At 39.5% G+C, this 25,276-nt stretch overlaps 1 protein-coding gene across 14 annotated transcripts in view; it reads left to right on the forward strand.

Moving 5' to 3' along the window:
- Positions 1-25,276, forward strand: part of Sox6 (SRY-box transcription factor 6) — a 540,675-nt gene that overhangs the window by 251,570 nt on the left and 263,829 nt on the right. For all 14 annotated transcript variants that reach the window (XM_040755979.1, XM_040755976.1, XM_040755989.1 and 11 more), the window contains one exon: positions 3,351-3,558. In XM_040755979.1, the coding sequence (XP_040611913.1) occupies positions 3,351-3,558 (208 nt within the window). The remainder of the gene's footprint in view (positions 1-3,350; positions 3,559-25,276) is intronic.

Genomic DNA, 25,276 nt, shown 5'->3' on the forward strand with positions numbered 1-25,276 from the left:
CATCCTCCTCCCACATTCATATCTGGTACTTTACATTTTTTAAATGTTTATTTTATTTGGCAGGCCATACTGCTGAAGAAAACTGACCTTCCTTCCTTCAGCAATGATCACTTGTCAAGATCTGTCAACTAGGGGTGGAGTTACATGAGCCCCGCCCCATCCATGCTGGAGTGACAACTTGTTCTTGTACAGCTCCTGTGCCACAGCTGCTGTGAGTTCATGAGTGCAGTGGCCCTGGCATACCCAGAAAGCACGATTTGAAGCAGCCCTCCCTAGCCTCTGGCTCTTAGAATCTTTCCCTTGTCTCTTCCATGATTTTTCTGAGTCTTTGTGGGAGGATCCCCCACCTTCCCCACTCTCTCATTCGGAGTTGTTGCTTTCTCATGAGACAAAATTTTAAAGCTACATTGACTTACTTGTCAGTTTTACTCAGATGGATTAGGGGTATAGCTCTGTTCATGAAAAACCCAGTATTTATTGTTTTATAAATAAATAAGTTAAAAAGGATAGGCATACCCCCTTCCCATGTTTCCAAAGGTCTATCTATAATTGTATAGAACTTCAGCCTCCCATGAGTTTACTTACTCCCCATGTTGGTGCCTTGGCAACATATTACAAAAGTTCTTCTGGCTTTTGAGGGAGAAATCATGGCTTCACAGCCCCATGCTCTGTACTTGGCAGTATAGAGACACTGCACAGATTATGGGACAGAGAACAGCATGGGTCATCACTGAAGCAAAAGAGCTCATGGTTACTGTCTTTGGTATAGGATGACTCTAACCACATTCCCATGACCATAAAAGAAAGAACACAGTCTAACAGGGAAGAGATAAGCAGCTCACAGGACTGTTTGAACTTGAGCCAAGGGACAAATGACCCTCCATACATGGGGTGCTAGTCTGGAGTGCCTCTCCAGAATCTTTCAGCCTCCATCTGAAACAATGGGAAGACCTTTATTCTGGTCAATGCAATCGCCTGTAGGCCAGCAGGTTCCTGTGCCACTGTTTTTGTCATTCTTAGCTTGTGCCAGGTCTTTAGTTTTTATGGTTAGGTTATATGAGCATCCTTTGCATCGGAAGAAAACTGAGGGAGAAAGAATCTAGTGATGATTATTGATTCATCAATGCCACAGTCACAGTGGCACCAGTAACTATGTCTCTTGGGGTTTTGTTTGCACAATGTGGAGAATAAGTTGACCTTCCTAAGGAGTCAAAATCTAAGTACGGCAGGCATCCCAAAGGGGCTTCTCTGCCTCTCTCCACAGAATGCTTGTCGATGTTAGCTAAGATGGCGAGTCTTTCACAGGTGACTGAGGTGATCTAGGTGTAAGATAAATATTCTAGATCAGGCCTCACCCATTTACTCCGTTCTTTTTAAGTTTTTTTCACATTAAAGCCATTGCATGCATCCCCTCCGGCATTGTGCTAGCAATAATACGAAGTCAGGGAGCTGAAGACTCATCTCACAGTATTTTAAATAGCTTTATTGAAGCACATACCATCCATTTACCACAGACAATTTAGTAGTTTTTCAGGTACTCATGGTATTCAAATTAATCTCAGGGTCATATCAATGCCTTTACTTCACAATCCCTCTAAACTTAGTTCTCTATCTGCCCCTTCCTTCAGGACATCATCTCAGCTCTGGAGGCTCATCACCATACCCAGAGTCTTTTCAAGTGCTACTTCATCCTATTGTCTCAACAACCTTGAAAATAAGACCCCTTTCACCTTATGAACCACCAATAGTACCCAAATCCAAGCATCTATTTTACATAGTCATTGTCTCATTTAATGCACACAGAAATCCACCGCTTTAGCTTTTGTGTTCCTCCACCATCATGTATCAGCTCTTTAACATTAGCCTCCTGTTTTTTCTTGTGCTAGTTTAGTTCTATTACTTGTTCTTGGAGACCAGATCTGGCACCTTGTGCATGCCAGGCCAGTGCTCTGCTGCTGACCCAGCCCCAGCCCTCTTTCGCTCAGGCTGGCTGGACTGCCTTTGAAAGGAAAGAGGCTGGAAGCCATTAGGAGTTTGAAGCTTCTAAAGACTAGACACTTCACAGATTTTGTTGTTTTTTAATCAGGAAAAGAATAGTTTTGCTCAGATAAGATGTATAGAGGATTACTGGAGGGCTACAGCCATTAAGCAGCTGCCGCTAATCCTTGGTTCTTAAAAAATTTTTATTATTATAGCTAAAATTATGTGTATGTGTGGGTTTGTGAATATGTGAATATGTGAATGTGAATACAGTTGCTCACAGAGGCCAGAGACATCAAGTATACCCTGGAGCTGGGATTATAGAATTATGAAATGAACCATGTGAGTGCTGGAAACTGAACTCTGGTCCTCTGCAAAAGCAGACTGAACTCTTCACAGCTGAACCATCTCTCTGTCCCTGAATCCCAGTTCTGATTCAGAGAATGAAAACCATTTCCTTTTCTAAAGACTTCCATTTGGTTTTTATTTTTTAACCTAAGATTTGTTCCTGCTCCTTCAGCTGATAGATGGAGCTTACTAGCAGTTAACAAACTTTTGTATAGTGTGAAGTAATTCCTGTGCAAACATTTCTGCAATGAGCATTTTATTGTTGTTAAAATCAGTTTTAAAACAGCACTCGAGAAGCATGCTACAGCATGCTGGAGCATCGGGGACAAGGCTGAGGTGTGTACTAGAGCTTCCGCGACTATGGACATGTGTGTAGCTTGAAACAAACATTCCTACAAACCCCAGCATGCAAAATATTCAGATTGCCGACTCTCTGACTGAGGTTTAGACATTTTATGTAATTTCTAGTGAGCAGTGAATATTGGGCACTGAAACCAACTTCCACTGTCTCTAAATGAGGGGAAAACTTTGTGTGTGTGTGTGTGTGTGTGTGTGTGTGTGTGTGTGTGTGTGTATGTACATACTTTGGCTTGTGGGAAGAGTATTTCTGATAAAAAGGCCCAATTGGGGTGAAAGCTTTACCATTTCTAATACTGGTTCACTGAACCCAATTGCTCATAAATTAAAAGCATGAGGGACGGAAAACCAAAATGTCCTGTTTTGTTTTGTTTTTGTTTTTGTTTTTGTTTTTAATCTCAGAAATGAAAGAGGTGAACCTGGGGTTTGAGTTGAGTTCCTTTGGTAATTAACTATGTTAGAGTTCAGCACTGCTTGTCAGAAAAGTAGTTTTGTTTGTTTTATTGAGTGTGTTACTTTATTAATACAGTTTAGCTTATTTGATCCAGTGGCTATCATATGCTATCCTTTAGTCAGGGATTATTATTATTTCTTTTTTTGGAATGTTTTCAAAAGAAGCCTATACACTAATGACTTTTTTTTACACTCTCTTTAAATTTTTCTAGGAGTCAGAGAATAATAAGTTATGTTCCCTATATTCCTTCCGAAATACGTCTACCTCACCACATAAGCCTGACGAAGGGAGTCGGGAGCGCGAGATAATGACCAGTGTTGCTTTTGGAACCCCGGAGCGCCGCAAAGGGAGCCTTGCCGATGTGGTGGACACTCTAAAGCAGAAGAAGCTGGAGGAGATGACTCGGTCAGAACAAGAGGGTATGTGGACGTCGTTCCCCTCTGGGCATGTCTTCCAGCCCAAGCAAAATGACCAGAATTCCAAGGGCTCAAAGTGCCTAAGCTCCATAAGCTAGGAGCAAGTCCATTAGGAGTGCTAAGCAGATAGCCTTGGCTTTCTGGAAACTTGTGCATTTTGTTGTTTCTTACAACACCCTAAGGCATTGAACTGATCTTAAACGCCACCCTGGAAAAGATAGTAAGGGAATTTTCCTAACTACAATTTTAGTGGTTTTTTTCTCTTATTTCCTTTTGGAAGATAGTTTTTATGATCATATGTCCCATTTAAAAACCAAGTAAACTTTTTTCTAATGTTTGTTTTTCTTCCATTTAAATTAATATTCTCCCTTGGATGTTGAAATAGAGTGGAGAGCCGCTAATGACCTCCACGGGTGGGAGTTTTGATATGGCACCTGCCATGGATGTTCTGCACTCAGTTTCTCTACAGGAATCTCCAGTGGACTCTATTTAAACAAAATGTTTTGTGTGGTTATCACAATGAGTGTGTACATGTGTTCTTTATCTGTGTACTTCAGGCCTAACACAGCCCTGGATTCATCACTTGTAAGTGAAATTTAGACCTCCATGGCACTTTAGGGGAACTAGGATTTGATGAGCAGGTAGTGCCCACCTAACTTAATTTTATTCTTATAAAGACTTAAAGTTTGTCATTAATTGATTTTTATGGTATTCTTTCTAGAAGGTCTTGCTTACTTCCTTGCCATGTCAATCAGATTGTGGGCATGCACATAGATGCTTTTGTTGACACAGGGTTACTCTGCAGTAGCTTAGGAACTGCAGCCCTATCTAATGCCTACGCAAGTTCTTCAGTTTCTTCAGTTCTACCCCAAGTTCTTCAGTTTCTCTAAGCCACAGAATTCAAAAGTTGTTGTGGTCCTTGTGTTTGACATGGTAACTTAAACATTTTGGGAATTAACTCAAACAATGAATATGAAAGTCTCTCATAAGCTTCAAACTATGTGAATTTGAGATGTTGCTAATAACTATTACATTATAAATATCAATTATTCCACTATGCTTTAATGTAATGATGCCTCTGGAGACCTTTAGAGTTTTTGTATTTGCTTGATGAATACATCCATATGCATCTTTGTATACATCCATGTGTGATTATGTCTTTTTTTGTCACCTGTGGGTGTGTGTGCATGTGTGTTGGTATGCACTGGTTGCCTTTCCAATATTGGGTTGCAAGCTGTTTATTTCTTTCCAAATTGTCAGTAATTTCTAATATGTTTCTCCCATTTATCTTTAGATTGTAAAATAAGATGTTTGGCACATTCTGGTCTATATTTAAAGCATGAACAAGTGTGTTCTAGAAGGGCCAATGAACACTTATGGGTAAAACATGTGATCAATAGTGTTTGAACTCTGTGCTGACTCCTCCTCTTTCAGAGTTTTATTTTCCATTTGACCCTTTCACAGTCTACTGAAGCCTATTTCCCCTTTCCCAGAGGTATGGTAAACTCAGAAAATAAAATACATAGACTTGCAGAGAGGTGAATTATATTAAACTTCCAAATAATTTGAAAATGTGATAAGGTAGAGTGTGACCCTTTACTAATACAATAAGACAAAGTTTAAGGTAGACCCTAGCAATGCCATTCTAGTTTCCCTTCTGCTTTCCATGAAAGCAGTACATGAGAAAGCAGTTTACAAGGAAGGAGGGTTCTATGGGGAGTAAGTCCTAACTAGTAGTGGAGAATGAAAGAGTTTCTATAGGTGGAATGCAAGGGAGAGACATTTCAGGCTGAGGAACAGGCATTGCACTTAAAAACAGACAGTCTTCAGGTTCTAACTTGAGGTGAATTTGCATATGGTATATAAAGATGAAAAACTAGGCTGTGTTCAGATCGTGGCAGGCCTTGCAGTTTTGGCAAAGGAATTCTAATGCTTTATTGTAAGTGATGGAGGAGCTGCTGACTCCTTTACCATAGTAAGGTAATGGATTGGAATTTTTTTCTGAGAAAGAAAGTCTGGCAGTTTGGTGTAGGGTGGATGGGAGTATGGACAAGCATTAAGGATATTGTTCTAGGTTAGAGACAATAAGTGCCTGAACTAAGCCAGCAGAAATGGGAAAGGAGGCTGCATATGGAAATAGAATCAGGAGAGGCATTGAGAAGATGATGCATGAGTGGGGAAACCAAGAGGAGGTCCAACTGTAGTTCAGTGATAATACAATCAGTTAAAAAAATAAACAAATAGCTTTGCAAATGGGGGCAAGGCATGGTTTCTAATGTTTATTTTGAGTTTTATAATTTTATTTTATTTTTGAATCCCGTGTGTGTGTGTGTGTGTGTGTGTGTGTGTGTATGCACACCTACCTTAGTGACTGTGTGAAGGCCAGAGGACAACTTCAAGTACCAGCCCTTACTTTTCACCCTGTTACAGATAGCATCTCTTGTTGCTTGTTTCTGTGTACATCAGGCTAACTGCCCTACAAACTTCCAAGAACTGTCCCATCTCATTCTCTCAGCTTGCATAGGCATGCTGAAATTACAGATGTTCCCCACTGTGAACAGAATTGCATGGGTGATAGGATTGTGAACTCAGGTCTTGGCACTCTTACAGCCAGTGCTATGCCCACTCAGTTACCTCCTCAGCCCTGAATACTCATTTCAGTTATCTTCTGGTAATAGGATAGAATAATATGGTGGGAGAATAAAGAAATATAGAAAGGCCATTAAAATTTAGCATAGATTTCTGATTGTAAAATGATCATAGCATAAGTCTCAGGAGGTCAAACAGTTAGTTCTCCCAGAATCTGCTTGGTTTTGGCTCTTTAAGTACTCAGGTCTGACTGATCAGGTAGGACATGGCAACTCGTGGGGCATGTAAGAGCTTTTCACATCTATCATGTATGGATTTCATGACAAATGAAGACTTTTCTGGAGTTATTCCCAGAGAATGTTTCAACTCTTTATCAAATTAAAAAACATCTTCTTTCTCATTCTTCTTAGTGCAGAAACTCATCATATGAAGTTAAATCACTGTCTATTTTAAACAATTGCTTACATGATAGCCACTTTCCAGGCAGATGCCTTGGTCCACTGTATTACTGCTACCCCCTGAGCTTTGCTCTGCCTAGATTGCTGAGAATCTGATGAACAATGGCATTCTGTCAGAAGCAACCCACTCTAACAGTGAAACTGATGGGAAGATGAACAGGGGTACTGCCTTTGTGAATTTAACTTTGATTTAGTGTCATCAGTAGTTGAACAGGTAGGTGGTGGGTAGGGAAATGATGGGAGAGTAGATTGACACAGGGGTGGATTGAATGACTGAATCTCAAAATATTCTTTTAAAACCACATTGATACTGGTGAGTAGAGCACACAGAAAGACTTTGATTAATAGAGTCAGGTTAGAATACTTCCAAGATAAAAATCTTTCAGCTGTGATTAAAGGATGAATTCTAGTTATCCTTGTGTCACCCATCTTGTTGCCAGTGTAGCTGGGTCCTAACATAAGCGACAGTTGTCAGAAAATGAATACTTTAAAAAGGACTTCTCTATCTAAATACATATATTTAATCAGAGAGTCCTTTGGCTTCTGAAAATAAGTTGTCTAATGAGAATTTCATTTGAGCAGCTGTGACTGAGGAGGTCAACAGGCAGCGCTAGGAGAATATGGCCCAGCTGGTTAAATGTGGTGGCTGTCGTGATTTAAACGGTCAAGTGCTGCTTGTAATCCAGGACCGTCTGTTTGTGGAGGGAAGAGCGAGTGCTTCAGCATAATGTACAGCTGTTTTAATCTCTCTTTAATAATAGTGCTCCAGCCACTGTCATGCCTTGTGTATCATACTACTAAGTATATGATCCCAGGCTTCTGGGACGGATCACAGTCAGGATTGGGGTTCACAAGAGGGACAGGGACACAACAGGAAAACCCTCCAGTGTCTGACAAGACTTTCTGTACTTTTCAAGACTCTTCTTTGTGTAATAATTACTGTCATCATGAGAAATCAATGGTGCTTGCAATTAGGCAGAAATATCAGAGTGGATGAAGTCTTTTTGGAGACCATGGAGAACACACAGGTTAGGCAGGTTTCCATAGACATGTCTGGATCAGAGACTAGAGTATGAATTTGCCCCATTGAATGATGTGCTTTAAGCCATCAGGGTGATGCAAACATACAAATACATCTTGCTGTGCTCATACACAAAGGTCAGTGAGCTTGAGTTTCTGGCAGGGTAAGTTTCTCAAAGGATGCTGTAGTTGTTGGGAGTACCAGAATGTGCATTTCAGTGTATAGCAGGCACACTGGTATCATTATTTACATCTCTATACAGTCATCTGGTCTGTATTCCCACTGAAATATAGGGAATATGTGGTGTGTTTTGGTGTACTAAGGGTGTTGTCTAGTGTAGTTAAAATTGTGAGAAAACTTGTTTTTGAAAGTCATGTTAGATTGAGATAGATCTGGATTTGAACCCAAGTTTCAGTGCTCATGAAAGCAGGACAAACTGCCATGTGGACTTATAGATGGAGCTAAAGCTAGATGCTGTAGTTGGTGGTCATTGAGCATTTACATGAACTCCAGAGCACACATTACTGAATTTCTCTGTGCTTTGCTTTTTTTATACCCTAAATGTGCATCATTATTGTCTTAGTTACTTTTCTATTGCTGTGATAAAATGCCATGACCAATGCAATACAAGCATCTAATTTAGCTTGCAATTTCAGTTGGTTAGAGTCTATGATGGCAAAGTGAGGGAATAGCTGAGAGCTCACATCTTAATATACAACCAGGAGGCAGAGAGAGAGACAGACAGAGAGAGAGAGAGAGACAGACAGAGAGACAGACAGAGAGAGACACACAGAGAGAGCACTAGCCTGCCCCCATTGACACATCTTCCCCAACAAAGCCACACTCCCAATCCTTCCCAAACAGATCCACCAACTGGGGACCAAGTATTCAAATAGATGAGTCTATGGGGATCATTCTCTTTCAAACCTCCAAAATTATAGTGCTGCTATGAAAATCAAGCATTCGCCAGTCACTATGGCACGTGGAACACTGTGGGTACACAGGATAGCACTCAAAGAAGCCAGAGTTGTCTCCTAGCTATGAGGCCTGTGTGTGTGTGACTTAACCCTTCTGTGCTTCAGTTCCTTCATCGGTGAAGCTGGATTGTGAGCATTGGATATCCCTTTTCTCATCACAACTATTATTGCTATTGTTATGGTAGCTACTATCACAGCAGTTGTTATTTGAAGAAACTTTTCAAAGAGAACTATTATAAAAATCTCATTGCATGCCGCAGACCGTAGGAAACGTCCCAGAGTGTTAAGGGAGTTAGTATTTGGTGGCAATGGTGTTCGTATGTTCTGGAAGAGCAATTCATTTTTGCTGGCCTTTTAGGCCTTCTGGAAAAGCTGATACTTAAGTTTCCCCACTGGAAGCCAGTCTTCCCTGCTGTGAAATGTGGAATGCAGTGTTGTCAGCCACCAAGGCTGGTGGAGTCTTGGATGAGGTTTCAAACTCCTGTCAAGAACAATGTGTTCCTGTTGCAATAAAATCTATGAAATTCCATGGTGTAATAATAAGAGCAACCTGACATTCAGGCCATGCTGTAGCATCAAAACAACTTTGATTGGTTGTTGAAGTTTTAGCATCTTCAAACCTTTTCTGGTTTTCATTTGTGAAATGTATACATAAAATACATAAAAAAGACTGAGGGATATGGCTTCACCAGTGAAGTGCTTGCCTCTCTAGCATGAGGGCATGAGTTTGATCTCCAGATCCCACTTAAAAGACCTCTCCAGTACTGGAAAGGAAGGCACAGGAGGACCCTGCGGGCTTGCCTAATTGCTGAGCTCCAGGTACAATCTCAAAATATAAGTGGAGCCTGATTGAGGGAGACACCCCTAGAGATCAGGCTACCATGCTTATGTGTATATGCACCCCCACTCAAACATGTACACATACATATTATACACATACATATGAACACACACACACACAGAAATGCTTTGATTATTCACTACAGCCCCTGAAGAGTATCATCTCAGACATCTCAAGTGAACACTAAGGTTCCACAAGCTGCTCACAATTTGGTGAGGAAGGAGTTGAGCAGTCAGAACAGTGCTAGTACAATTTCACTTAAATTAAGGTTTTCTTCTTCTAAAATATATTTTCTCCTGATAATGTTCACATGCTTGCTGCTGCTTTGAACTATTTTGTGTAATAATTATGCTTAGTGTATTTTTGAGTTAGGTGTATTTGCTTTCCAATTTTTGGGAACTGGCTATCCTCTCATGTAACTCTAGGAGTCACAGAATGAGCACGAGTTCTGAGGCCTTTGGATGCATCTTGGCTAGCTCTGTGTGCAGCTGTTTTGTGACTCCCTTTACAGTCCAGGTACCACACTATTCAGTAGAGGCCTCTCCTTAATTTCTCTTTGCTTATCCCCTGCTTTGAAAAGATGCTGTAGATTTCTTGGCCTGTTTCTAGGTCTTCAGATTTGAATTTTTTCCTGGCTCTTTTCACTAATAATGTTAGCAGACATGGGCAATTGTTTCAGGATTGTCTCTAAGTGAATGGGAAGGGGTGTTGAAGGTGCTCTAGGCATTTTGTTGTTTAGAAAGAGGCAGCTTTCTAATTGCTCACAGGAGCCAGTCTCATTCTCTGCCTTTTGCTTTTGTGAATATTGCATTTTCCCTTGAAAATTCATTGCATTTTTTGTCAGAATTTATTCTGGGAGTTTCAGAAAATAAGTAGGGGACAGTTTGGCTCTTTAGTATTTTCTTTATACTTGAAAAAATGAACCCCTAAAGGAAGTGGGTCATTGAAACATGACAGCTGATGTCTAGCGTGCTATAGAAGGCAGTCTTCATGACTGCCTGTGTGCTCTTTACCTGAGCATTCTTTGCTTAGACAGGGTAGGACTTTGTTGTTATCTTCCATTTTTGTTCTGAAATAGTTCTGAATTAGTTTCTAAATATTATAGTTTTATTTTCTTTAGGATTTTATAAAAATGATGCCACCCTGTAGTTTTTGGAGATCTGTTTTGTATACTCATGACTATACTACGTACTATTTTGCTGTGCAGTATAGTGCATTTTCACTTTTGCATAAAGTTCATATACTACTCCATGGTGTGGCATGTAACAGTCTGTCCTACTGTCCTCTGTCTCTATGTATTTGAACTTTTCACATTTTTCAGTAGTGCTGACAATAATGACAATAATGTCAGGGAGGTTCCGGTACTTGACATGATGCACGTGTCTTCTCTGGGATTCCCTTCAGAAGAAGTACTGATAGTGAAAAAAAATGTGTACTCTTTTTTTTTCACTTCCTTTCACAGCAAAATTTGCTCTCTTTTTGTCTCTGTCTCTCTCTTACCAACCCATGTCTTCTCTGAAAGCTTTAACTGTCTAGACCTCTTTGGTATATCGTCCTCAGATGTTCAATATTATATATGTACACACACACACACACACACACACACACACACACACACAATTTTTTCCTTAACCACTAACATTTTCGGAAACTCAGCAGTATCCAGTGGGCCATTTGCTGCAATTTTCTTTTTGTTGTGTCATAGTAGAAACTCTTCCGCCCTTTCAACAATTGCCAAACACAGGTGTCTTGTCTGCTGAACTGTGATTACTAGATTTGTTAGGAAACACACTGTTCCCCTTTTGATCTTTTTTATTGGTATTTCCATCTTAGGATTAGAGTAATTCTTGACCTCTAATTATCTTGGGTCCACAACCTTCATAATTTTCTGAAATACTTTAAATTCAAAATTACAATCCTTTTGATTATTGATCTATCCCATCATGTCTATTGAAATAGACAGTTTTCTAGTCAATTGACCTGTTCAATGGAAATCTTCACATCTCTCTTAGAATGTCATAAACCTGTAATTCCAGGTACTTAGGAGGCTGAGGCAGGCAGGTCACCAGTACAAGGCCATCATGAGCTACATAGTAAGTTCAAAACCATCCTGGAAAACCATGTCTCAAAATAAGAAAACGAAAAAGAGAGCCAGGCATATAACCCAGTATTTGTGTGCTTGCATTGCATGTGTGAGGAGTCTAGGTTGTATCGTCAGCAGTTTTGAAAGGTTTAAGAATCCTTTCAGGAGGCTGGGAAGATGGCTCAGTGGTACAGATTCCCAGCACCAGATGGGTTGGAGGCCTGCCTGTACTCCCAGCTCTCTGTGACTGGAGACAGGAACCCTGGAGCAGGCTGGCTAGGTAGACTAGCCAAATGTATAAACTTGGGGCTCAAATGAGACTTTGTTTCATTATTTATGGTGAAGAAGGGTTAAGAAAGAGACCCAAAGTCAACCTCTGATCTCCACAAGTCTATGTACATACTCATGCTTGTGAATATGTACTTGCCAGGCATACATATGCAGCTCCAGTAAAAATAAAAAGGAGAAATTCTTTCAGATGTTGGCCTGGACTTGATATGTATTCTTTCACAACTGCTGGTAACTTACTTCATGGTATCAAGTAATTAACTAATTGATATAAGTTATATGTTTTAAATTTATCAAATGAACTTGGCTTAAATATTCATTAAAGGATAAATTCTAAAATTCTATGGCATTTTAATTTTTTTATCATGATAGCTTTGTTTTTTTTTAATTTTTATTTTTAAATTTAAATTAGAAACAAGGTTGCTTCACATATCAATTCCAGGTCCCTCTCTCTTTCCCTCCCCTCCTCCCACGACCTCCCACCAACCCCTCCAATATCCCCTCATTTCCCCAGGGAGGGTGAGGCCCTCCATCGGGGTGTCCATAGTCTTTCATTTCATCCAGGGCAGGGCCTAGACCCTCCCCTGGGAGTCCAGGGTGAGAGTGCATCCCTCATTGTTGGATGGGCGCCCAAAGTCCATTTGTATACCCCGGATAAATACCGATCTACTACCCAAGGCCTAATAGATTACCTAGGCCTCCTCACTGACACCCATGTTCAGGAGGTCTTGGTCTTGATCAGCCCCATGCTGGAATCCCAGCCAGCAGTCTGGGATTCAAGAGCTAACCCTTGTCAGGTCAGCTGTTTCTGGGGGTTAAACCAGCCCAGTCTTAATCCCTTTGCTCATCAGTCCTCCTTCTCTGTCACTGGATTCCTTGAGTTCAGCTCAGTCAGTGTTTAGCTGTGTTTAATTTTTTTTTAAATTCATAGCTAAACTTCAGAGTCCACTAATCAGGGTGTCTCTCTCCCAAACTGTTTTCAAAATAAATCACTCAATTCAACCAATCTCATGATTCCTTTTCTTTTATTCTTGAAAGTGTTCATTATTATCTCTTCTTTTTGATCCTGGAATATTTATGAAGTGAGAGATAAAAGCAGCTATCCAGTTTTAATGTCTGAAGAAGACATTGTCCAATGAAGTACTTATAAAGTCATGGCTTCAAGGGCCTAGCTTAGCACTGAATTATCGGTGGCACCAAGATATATGTGCTTTCTCAGTTGGTGTCTTGAGAGTTTATGTGTGAGGGGCCTCATACAAGTCCAGACAAGTCTTCCACAATGAAGTCAGAGGAGGCAGGCTGTCCATTACCATGGAAGTGACAAAGTTAGAAGCTTGTGGGTCTGCACAATTGCTTGCAGATAATGAATATGTTAAAGAACAAGTAACTACAGATAGATGGTTAGAAAAAATGTTGACAGTATACTGAATAGTTATGAAACTATGACAAAACGTAGAATTGTGCTGAGAAATGCCATAGCATCAGGAACAGCTAAATCAGTCACACCAATGTGTGTTTTTTAATGAATACAAACAAGAGTTAAGGAAAATCTTAAGAGAAGCCCAATAAACTGTGTGCACTGAAATTTGATTGCACTCCAGAATGCAATTCATTCATTCATTTTTTTAGTTAATTAATTAATTGATTAGTAAGAATGTGTGTGTGTGTGTTAGTCTGGGTGTGAACATACTGTGGTGCATGTGTGGAGGTCATAGGACAACTTCTTTCAGGAATTCTATTTCTCCTTCCACCTTATTTCTGAAGTGCTGGTCTCTCCTGATATGTCTGCACAACATATTCTAGGCTAATTGGCTAGGCATCTTCCAGCTGGTTCTGCTATCTCTGCCTTCTATCTCTCTAGGAGTACTGGGATTACAGATGCATGCCACCATATCCACATCTGGCTTTTTATGTGGGTCTCACTTCATCACGTTTGTCCAGCAATCACTTTTACCCTTGAGTCATCTCCCTCACTCTGGCATTTTTAAAGGATGATCCTATAGATCCTTGTGTCTGGCTTCTACTTCTCTGATTTCAGTTCTAGGCAGGCCTGCATGGCTCAGTGGATAAAGGAGCCCACTGCCAAATCTGGTGCTCTGAGTTCAATCCCCAGGACCACTATGGTAGAGGGAGAGAACTCACTCCTAAGGAGTGTCCTTCAGCCTCCATATACTTCAAGGCATGTGTGCCACTCACATACACACACAGATAAATAGAATAGGAAATACCAAAACAAAAACTGCCACTTCTTTGGAGAAGTCTTATATTTCCATAACCCTAGTATCCAGGTATAAAGGAGATCACAATCACACTGCTTTTCCTTTCATTTTCTTTCTTTTCTTTTGGGTAGGGTGGAGAGGGGATAGGGTCTCATTTAGCTCAGGCTGACCTCAAACTTACCTTGAACTTCTGCCTTCACTTCCCAAGTTCTAGGATTAAAGTCATCTGCCATTAAATCTGGTCTTATGTTGTAATGTGTGTTGAGGGTCTCTGAATGCAAGCTTCATGGATGCTATGTAAAAACTCTGCCATCTGGGCTCCATTCCCAGCCACACAATCTCTCTTGGACATAATTGTGTACTTCATTTTCATAGCCTTGTGATTTCCTTGTTGGTGGTCTGAATTGTCTCTCATTTCATTTAGTGGAGAGTCAAATGGGCTGGTCCAGGGCTGTCTCTCAGTACTTGTAACTCATAATAAATGTTTACTGATTGATTCCTGGGAGTTTCTCTGGTACCAGGTTTCTCCCTAACCCCATAATGGCCCCCTCTATCAAGATTACCCTCTTTCTTAGTTCTTCCCCCAACTGGACCCTCCAGATCCCTCATGTTCCCATCCCCCATTCCCTCCACTCTACACCCCTCCCCCACTTTACCCAGGATCTCATCTATTTCCCATTCCCCAGGTAATCCCTGCATCCATCTTAGGGTCCTTCTTGTTACCTAGCTTCCCTGGGCCTGGCTATCCTTTGCTTTACATCTAATATCCCTTATGAAAGAGAACATCCCAGCTAAGATTCCTGACAATAATGGAGAGGGAACCTGAACTGGCCTTCTCCTGTAATCAGATTAGTGCCTACCCTAATTGTCATCATAGAACCATCACCCAGTAACTGATGGAAGCAGATGTGGAGATTCACAGCCAAGCACTGGGCTGAGCTGAGTCCAGTTGAAGAGAGGGAGGAGGGATATTTTGAGTGGGGGGCAAGTTGTCAAGATCATGATGGGGAAACCCACAGAGACAGCTGGCTTGAGCTCTTTAGAGCTCAGGGACTCTAGACTAACAGCTAGGGAGCCTGTATGGGACAACCTAGGCCCTCCGCATGTGCATGACAGTTGTATAGCTTTGTCTATTTGTGGGGCCTATAGCAATGGGACTAGGATCTGTCCCTGGTGCATGAGCTGGCCTTTTTGGAACCTATTCCCTATGGTGGGTTACCTTGCTTAGCCTTGATGCAGTGAAGAGGAGCTTGGTCCTGCCTCCACTTGTTGACTCCCTATGGGAGGCCTTACCCTTTCTGAGGAGTGGATGGGGGATGGGGAGTAGAAAGGAGTTGGGGTAGAGTATAGGAGGAGAGGAGGGAGGGGAAACTGGTTGGTATGTAAAATAAATAAAACATTTGAAATAAAAAAGTGAAACTTGTTAAATTATCTTGGTTATTGCTTCTAGTTTTCACTTCTGCCTTCCCCACCTCTGCGTTTACTTCACCCTCACAATTAGGCTTGTAAGTATAACTTTAATGCTGCTGCATGCGGGTCAGTAAAGAAAATCCAGATAATTTTCTCTTTTAATGATATTATTTCCCTTTTTAGGTCTAGAAGATCTGTTTAAAAGTCATTCTTTCAATGGGAATGTGATTTTGGTATGATGTCATTTTTCATCATCCAGTGGATTGGTGATGCGCTCCTTATTCTGAATCCATAGCCCATTAGTCCTCAGTTCAGCCTTGTGCAGAGTTACACTGAACAGTTCTGAGTTCACCATGGGTGTATGAAGTCACAAGTCTTTCCATGAAGACAAATCATGGCAACATCTGCTCCACCCTTGGCCTGCTGTGGCATCAGCCTCAGGAGGAAGGTGTGCTCTTTTCAGTTGGTGGAAAATAGCTTTTGTGATACTTTTATCCAGACTAGATTTTCTTCTAATACTTCATCAATGTTTCTGTTAACGTGAGTGGTTCCTATTTTCTTTATTCCGTAGTATGAATCTGAAACACATATCCCAGATCAAGTAAATCTGTACAGGTTTCAGTGTGGCAATATTACAGATAAATTCTATAAACTCTTATAAAATTTATCACTTTTTGGCTGAAAAGAAGTTTCCATTTCTCTAGCACCAATACCCAGAATAATTGCTGGGTTAGATGATGCTTAGTTTTAGTTTGATAAAAGTTGCTGCACTGTGCTATAGAATCACTGCGCCATTTTGATTTCCCACTGTTACAGTAGAGTAACTCATGTTTCTCTGTGTTTTAGTCCATTGTAGGCTTCCTCACTTTCCTTTTAGCCATTCTAATGTGTGTGTTGTTACATTTCATGCTGAGTTAATGTGTATTCTTTTATGGCTAGTGATATTCATTGTATGTGCTGTTTGCCATCTGCTGTTGTGAAACATCTTTCCAGACCTTTGGTCCTTTTGTATAAAATCAGATATTCTCTTGCTCTTGTATTTGGCCATTCTTTGTTGTTCCAAGTAGCAGTCCTACATTAGAGATGTGGATTGGAAATATCTTCTGCCAGTCTTTAGTTTGTCTTTCTATGTGCCTGCATAGCTACAAGTATAGTCTTAATGAGGTCTAGATGAATAATTCCTTGCTTTATGAATCATACTTTTGATATAAATTTTTAGAATAACTATCCAAGACCTGGGTTTTAAACATTGTCTCCTACTTTTTTCCCTAAAGGATGTATAGAGCGCACTTTACATTTAAGTCCACATATAATTTGGAGGTAACTTTTGTCCACATCAGAAGCCCCTAGCCATCAGGAAAGAAAGAACACAGCAAAACGACAGCCACTGTAGTAATGTCTAGAACAGAAGTAGTCTGGAGCTGATGACTCACCAGTCATAGAAGAAGATCAACAGAAATCAATCACAGTTCTCTTCAGTGTCTTAGTCCATACTGGATGTTATAGCAGTGTTGCAAACTGGGAAATTTACAAAAACCAGAGATCCATTGCTCACATGCCCAGGATCTAAGAATCTCAGAACTGGTGTCTGGATGCTCCCTTCTTCTTAGTTGGTTCCTTGTTGCTGCATCTTCATATATCCTTACTGACAAACAAGTGCTCTTAGGCCTCTTTCATAGGGCCACTAACTTCACTCATGACCAAGTTACCAAATCCTTACCTCTTAATACCGCCACACTAGGCATTTAATTTTAGCATGTAGATTTGGGAGGACAGAAACATTTTGACTGTAGTAACACATGAAACTGAAATTTAAAACAATATTATTATAATTTGTCCCAATAAAGTGAAATTTTTTTGTATGCACTTATCACATTGTATAGAACCTATATGCAGAAATTGCAAAATGTTCACAAAAAGTAGCAACTTAAAAACAGAACATGATATTCATATATTCATATGCTCAAAAATTTACTGTGTTGAAGATTTCAGTTCTTCCACAAATGACATGCATATTTAATGTAGTTCCTATTAAAATCTGGTAAGACCTATTAAGTAATATATACAACATCATATTTGAGTTTTTTATAGACACACTTACAGGCACGTCCAACCTTTCAACATTGTAATATGTAGTCATCCACAAGGTTAATTTTTGAGAACTGTGCAAACAAGTTATGAAGTAAATCATTAAAATCTCATACTTTTTAAAGGAAATTGATGATTTTGTGTTGGGCCAAATTCATAGCTCTCTTTGACTGCGTGTGGCCACGATTATATAGTTCTGTAAAGTATTTGCTAAACTCTTTCAAATGGTATTGTAGTGGACCTAGGTGGGAGAGGTAAAAGTAGGGGAGGTGGGAGAAGTAAAAGTCGGGAAAGGAGGAAAAGAAAACAAATATAAGAATAGATATTTTTAGTAGCTTATAGCTTGGAGGGAAAAACATGAAATGAGTAAAGACGTACATACTCTAATAAAAGGCTGCTATCAGTGTTCTGGGAGGACAGAAGGGAACAGTTGTTTTGTCTCAGGCTAGAAAAGCGCTTACATGATTTGAGCTGGATTTTGTGTAACTATAAGGTAATTATGCTGAACAAAGAATAGATTGGTATCCCAGGAAGAGAGGAAATGCACATAAAATGTCAGTGGTATGAATGAACTTCTCAAGAAGTTTGTTGTGGCTAATTCAGGAGATCTGAATGTAATCAAGAATAGTTTGCAGGCATGCTAAAAAGATTGAATTTGGTCATTTGGTGCTGGAAAGCAGATGAGAACTTTTAAGTAGGGGGATGAATGACAGATTGGATTTTTTTAAAGTGACTTTGTTGGTATCCTGACTGTAAGTTGCAGAAAGGTAATGGGCAGTGAGGAACAGTCTGTTGTAGGCTGTTGTATTGGGCTAGGCATGTACTGATAACAGTCAAAGCACCATCAGAGGACAAATGGGAACTAGCTTTTAGAGATACATTTGAAGTTGCTAATTGGATGTGGTATATGAGATTTGACAGACAACTATAAAGGAGATATAAGGCTATTGAGATGTTCCATCTACTATGGATGAGAAGTTTCAGGGAAAAGTTTGTGTTTAGATATACTGAGTTTGAGTATTCACTCTGTGGATGGAAAAATATATCCAGTGTGCAGATGTACAAGGGACAATCCAAGAAATTAAAGGAGGAATACCAACTGGAGTCCCTTGCCTCTCATAGTCATGGACTGAACTCTTCTCATAGCGAACTCATTTGATGGGTCACATTTCTTGATGATACAGGGCAATCACTGCATCTGGCCCTTTAGCGTCATCAAAAGATGGAGTAGACACAAGATGAACAAGGATGTTGCCGTTTTATAAATCAAAAAACACTTGAGAAAAAATAGTACACTAATGATATAGTGGTTTACTATCACTCCCAAGTGTTATTTGCTCCATACAACCACATGTGGCAGTGACAGACTCTTGGGAACTTGTGGGACAGTGGGTTTGTTTATGCCAGGATCACTACAGTGTCTGAGAAGGAAGCTACATTGTAGCAGCCTGGTCAATATAATGATATGGGTTTTTAACTCCATTATCATCTGGTACCTTTGTCATATGTATTCAAATCCAGAATACATATGACAAATTAAAACATCATGACATGGTCTATAACAATGACACACTATAGAATTACCTTCAAACAGGGTAATACAGTTCAATGATCAAAGTGTTCAAATAATTGGTCATAGATTTAAGTAATTTGGTGAAAATACTAGCTGTGGGGGAGCTAGGTCAAGATGTATTGGCATGAATTTCACATTTGATTACTTGCTCTGTGGGTCTGTGTTTTCACATAGCTTAACAGTCAAACTGATGCCATAGCTTAAAGACAAATGAAATCTGAGTCTGCTTTAATGGTCTAAGTACTGGTTAGGGAGCTTGTGTTAGGGTTTTTTTTTTTTTTTCATGAAAAACACTCTGTCAAAGCAAAGAAGAAAAGTCGTGTAATTTCAGATGTATTCATCTGGGTTCCAATTTTATTAAGTTTCTGTCCTTCCTCAAAGATGTAATCACAGGTTACAACATGACCTCTATGGTGCTTAAGAAATAGCACTGGCTGAAGAAGCTATACTTGCTACAGAAAACAAAGCCCACCATCACAGAACTTAGCATTTAGAAGACAGGCATTTAATTACCAGAAGAAATCTGGTATTCTCCTTAGACATGCAGCTCTGGAGGTGTGGAGGTGGCCTGGACGGAAGTGAATTTCCCAGTGTTTAGGTGAACAGCCTCAGGGTTCTCTGGTGATGAACTTGAGTTTTCGTCATCCCCACTTGCTCTGCCATTCCTGCTGTTTTGCAACAGGGCTTAAAAGTGCTTTAAGTGCTTGTGACCGTGGTAATGAATGAAAATGTCTTTCTAGCACTGAGAGGATTGCATTAGACTGAATAGTCACCTCACTTGTAAAAGCACTATTAGAGTGGGGCAGCTGTAAGTAAGGATAACGATTTGTGTCCACTGCTTATTTACTGAAAATTGTCAATGTATTATTTATTGAGAGCTCTCCAGACAGTGCTTGTCAGAATAAAAATGTCAGCTCTGAGCAAAATGTTATAATACATAATAAAAATGCTAGGTACGCATTTTAGGAAGACAACTAATTAGACCTGCTTTTTCTTTAGAAAGGGACAGTAAAAATGTCTGCTATCGCAGACTTTCTCCATTTGTATGTGTCCTTTTCTTTCTTCCCTGCTCAGCTGAATATTTGTTTTAAAAACTTAGCATGTCTGAGAAATAATTTGACAACTTTCTCTGGTTGCCATTAGACTCCCCAAGTAGTGGGAGTCTTACTCAAGGAGGAAGGCCTGGCTTGCCACCCCACAGTGAGCAGGGCCCTCACCGCCATGTTTTGTCTGGAATTAGATGTCACTTCCTCCCTGAGCAGTGCTCTCGGAAAACTGCCTCCAGTGTAAACAAGATAAAATTATTAAGCTTATTCCTCAGCCGTGCTAATTAACCCCAAACAAATTTCACATTAAGGAAACAGAATTCAATCAATGTAAATGTTATTGCCGTGTATTACTGTAAGCAATAATATAGTGGCTAAAATAATTAATTATTTTGATTTTTTTAAAAAAAGAAAGTATTCCTTCTCTATTTTTAAAATGTTGTTGCAAAACATTTTGTGGATTTATTCTCCCTTTCTTTGGCTTTCCTGGCATAGAATATGAATGACTTAACTGGTAAAGCAGGAGTAATATAAAATTTTATTCTGAACAATGGGTTTTCTTTCCTTCTTTCACAACTGGATTTCAGAACAGGGAGTGTGCTTTGGAGAGCTGCAGGTTTACTTGGGCTCATGTGTATTCATTGGCAGTACTGTGGCCAGTCTAGTTTCCTCGGACCTAATCCAGGTGACAGCGCATCATAGCCGTCTCCTGTCCTTTCCCACTAGGCTTTAGGTAATGCACATGGCAATGGTGTGAGGCTAGTAATATAATCTGTGTCTGGAAGGAGAAAAGAAAAGAAAATTTTGCTACATTTCAGGTTTCCAGAAGCATTTGCCTATGGAGATTTCCCCCACCCTTCCCTTTTCAATAAAAATCTGGGTTCACACAGGAAGTCAAATTATCCTCTTCATGGTAATTTTCTAACATCAAACCCCCAGATTTCAACGTGATTGCTTGGTTGCGCCTTTGAGAACTTGGATAAAATCTGTCATTATCATTTTCACCCTCCTCAAAGACCTTTCACTACACAAAGTACAGATGCCACATGACATGTAACTTATTTCCCATTCAATGGAATGTGTATTTGATTAACATGAAGTAATTTATCAATTATAAATAGCTCATTCTATGGTAAATGGAACATAAGTCAAACACTGTATTAAGATTATTCTGAGAAATAGTATATGACATCGCCAATATATACCAGCATTAAATTAACTTTGAAGTTTAAAGTAATTTAACTGAATTATACAATAAGTGACTACAAATTCAACCCCAGTGTTTTTTTTTTCTGTAATTTTCCATTGTCTAGCCTCTGTTGGTCATATCCATTACCAATTACTTCTGTATCTTGTTTGAGGGTTTTACCGAGCACCTTACCCTCCTCTATTAAAGCTGTCTTCACCTTAGTAGGAATAGTTAATCCTTTAATGATATCTTAAATATCTAACAAGCAGGTTGCTGCTAAATATGCACAGTGATGCCAAAGTGAATAATACGAGCATAGGTGTTCCAAGAAATAGCTAGTGTGTGCCACTAACAGTCAGAAATAAATCAAATCCAGTCCTCATATCAGAGATATGAAGAAATTAAAATCTGAGTGCTTTAAAATCACACCTGGACTGACCATTTACTTGGCTGTGTATTTTGATTTCAAATAATTTGTTTCATGCAATTGTTTATATTTTATTATATTTGTTTGGTTTCTATTACCAGATAGTTGACCATAATTTTTATGTCATTGGACATTTATTTTTACTTTTCCAAATAGAAAGTGACTTTAGATTTTATTTCTTCACATTCCGTAGGTAGCTATTAATGCTTTGCAGATTGAAAGAAGTTACATTCAGTAATTAAAAAAAAACAGAAAATGGAGACAATAAAATTTTGTATTGAGCATGTCCTCATTTTGGATGTTTATGTATATAAACATATTTTAGGAAGACATTTAAATACTAATACATGCTATAGCAGATAATATAGGAGGACTAAATATGATAACTAGCACTCCCATAGCCCTCTAGTATTCGGAGAACTTGTGAAATCTTAAACTGCAAGATTTCTGTGATTCATATTTCTAGATTTGAAGTTGCACTATAATGCCAAGTGAATAAATGTAATAAAATTCTAAAATAAGAATCCTTGTTAGAAGGACCTGTATTAGTGTATTTTGAAATGAGTTGCAAAAGCCTGCATTTGGCATTTTATCCGTTTAAGACAGTAATTGACAAACTGCAGTCATCATGCTTTCATGTGGTTTCTTCCTTTACTGAATTCGTGTTTTTTTTTAAATGAAAGTTAAAAAGGGAAAAGGGGACTCCAGGATTTTGAAACTCACTGTTCCTGAAGTGATGGGAAAATAGGCAAGGTGTCACAGCTAATTTTTGGCCCTGTTTTATGAGTTCTGCTCTTTCTTATTCCCCCTGTCAGTCTGGGAATCCCCGAGGCTGTGCAAACTGGCTGAACATCACTCAATTCTAGTTTTATATCCCCTTTTAATAATGTTGAGTCTATTCTGTCCAACTTTGATTCAGACAACCTGCTTGTCTTGAAAAAGTGATATATTTAATCAGTGGCGCTGTCCCCAGCCTAGCTCCCACTGCGTGTGACTGCAGCCAGGGAGTGGTACAGTGGTCTGTCACTTCTGTTTGAATGGGTAATGCGGAGCCCATCAGCTGAGAAGACAGGAGCTGGAACTGCTTGTTAGGACGCATGATCAAAAGCCACTCTCTGCTTTCTGCCAATCAAACCTCATGTCGCCTTGTGGGGCAGACATTAAATAGATTTTTTCCAGCCTTACACTGTGGGCACTTTGCCAGTTTGACATGTGAACTGTTACAAAAGATAGCAGAGTTTTGACCGCTGCTGACTGCTTTAAAATATTACTGAACACTTGTCAGAATGAAATATTCATAATGCTCTTTTATGATAAACCAATTAAATGCTTGTTACTTTTATAGTATACTTTATGGATTTTTGTTGTTTTTCCTGTTGTGGTTAGGGCAGAGAAAAGAACAGACAGTTGCTTGTGGTGTGAAAGTAAAGAAAACAAGCTGTGAATCAGGCCTGAGTATGAAGCTAACACACGGTACGACCAGCAGTTTACTGGGGTGATTGTCGCTTTGTGGAAATAACATCAGTGAATGAAATATTGTTTTACATTCTCCCCTTATGTCTTAAAAATCATTTACTCCTCTGAAGTCAAAATAGGAGAGGGTATTAGTATTTATATTTGGAGCAAAAACAGCATTTGAAACTAGAAATTGTGACTGATTGGGCATCTCCTTCTTTCTGTTCATTGAGGCGATGGCCCTTCTGAATTACAAGGCAGTCTTTGGTTTGTGTTTGCCCCATGGCTATTTTCAGCTGCCTCTTTCCTTTTGTTCTGTCCTGAGGATTTTCCCATTCTACTGCTGCTTCACTCTGTACCCATATCAACCTAGTAATGATGATGGCCTAACTGCTAAGCTTTTAAAAACAAAAATGAATAGTAAGTACTTTTCCTTTAAAAAACTCCTCGGAATAGGCATTTCTGACCATTTCCAAGCACCCAGATAACCACCCCAAAGCTGTTAAATCTCGGTGTTTTGATTCCTCCAAACTTGCCACTTGGTACTTGCTGTCGTCTCTTCTCTAATGATCATTTTAAAAGGAGTTAAACATTTTCACCAAAACATACCATGACAGTCTAGTGAGCTGCACATAAACAGCTGCTCCTTCAATAAGCCATTCTTTATAATACCCTTATTACCTTCCAGTGTCTCAAATTCTGATTAGTCAACAGTGCTGATTGCTGCACAGCATTCCATTGCCCGTCTTCCCTGCTCAGCTGCTCAGATCTGAGTAATCACAACACAACTTGGGCATTGTTTCTCCCAAGTTGCTGTTCGTATTGTGCCTTGAAAACTCTGAATTATCCAGGAAAACTGCCGTGGTGTGGGTGTGAGCGACTTTCCTTTCTTATATTTAAATTGTCTGCAAAAAGCACTCCATAAAAAATCATGTAACTGTGGAATTCTTAGGTTAGGAAGAATATTTGTAACTTAAAACTGTTCCCGTGATAAGATTATGAAACTGGGTATGTGGGCATGTTTTTAAACATGAGTCCTTTACAAATGTTTAGTTACGAGATTGTCATTTATAGCTAGTAAATTTCAGCCAGCTCTGGAAGAGATATTTGTGTGGAGACCCTCACAGGAAGGGTCCAAAGGACCTTCACTTTTGCTTAAGATGAGATAACTTCCATCCAGTTACTGCACAGCGCCACTGATACTACCAGATAGGCCAGCATGGTGGCAGTTCCAGTTATGATGAAATAAGTAAGGGTGGGAAAAGTGTCTCCACTGAAGCTAGGGTTTCAGCAATTCCTCTGTTGTGACCCCCTGGAATTTACTCTCAGTGAGGAGGAAATGCTGACACACTGGAACTGCAACCTCAGCCAAGGCCCTAAATCTGTCATTGTGCTCTGCAGTCTGCTCTGAAAATAGCGGAACTCTTTTGGTAAATTAAAATCGGTGTGAATGGGAACAGATGTCGCCATGTTTCCCACTATCTTCAGGGATGCCCATCAGAAAGGAGAGGGTCAGCGAGGCTAGAGGGTACAGGGTCTACACAGGGTGTCCTATCTGGAATGCTAATGTGTACATTTGTGTTTATCTTTGGGGGCTGTGTAAGAACTTATGTACATTGTTACACCTAGAGAAAAAGAAGGGGTGATATTTATTTCTGGAAGGCTCTCTGATAGTCCCGAGATTGTATCCTTTCCTTTAGCAGGCTACATTGCCCCTGACTACTATTAGGTTGTTACTTTCTGGAATCCTCTTGGCATATGGTCCTAAAGTATTACACTCTAAAGCTACAGTAGATTCTTTGTACTTATATTTGTCAAAAATAATAAAAACTGTTTTATGCTCTAAAAATGTACAATTTATCAAATAGCTGTGTAGTCAATTTAAATAAGTCTCACAGAAGTTTTAGTCTTGATTTGAAAAAATAGCATAGGATGAATTTATTTATAAGAACCTTAATAGTTTCTCTCAATTCCTTTTACATTTTAGATTACCTTATAATTTTCTAAATCTACATGAACAATAATGATCAATTTTGTCAGTATTATTCACACCTTTT

This window comes from Mesocricetus auratus, unplaced genomic scaffold (genome assembly GCF_017639785.1).
Source record: "Mesocricetus auratus isolate SY011 unplaced genomic scaffold, BCM_Maur_2.0 Super-Scaffold_4256, whole genome shotgun sequence".
Classification (NCBI taxonomy): Eukaryota; Metazoa; Chordata; class Mammalia; order Rodentia; family Cricetidae; genus Mesocricetus; species Mesocricetus auratus.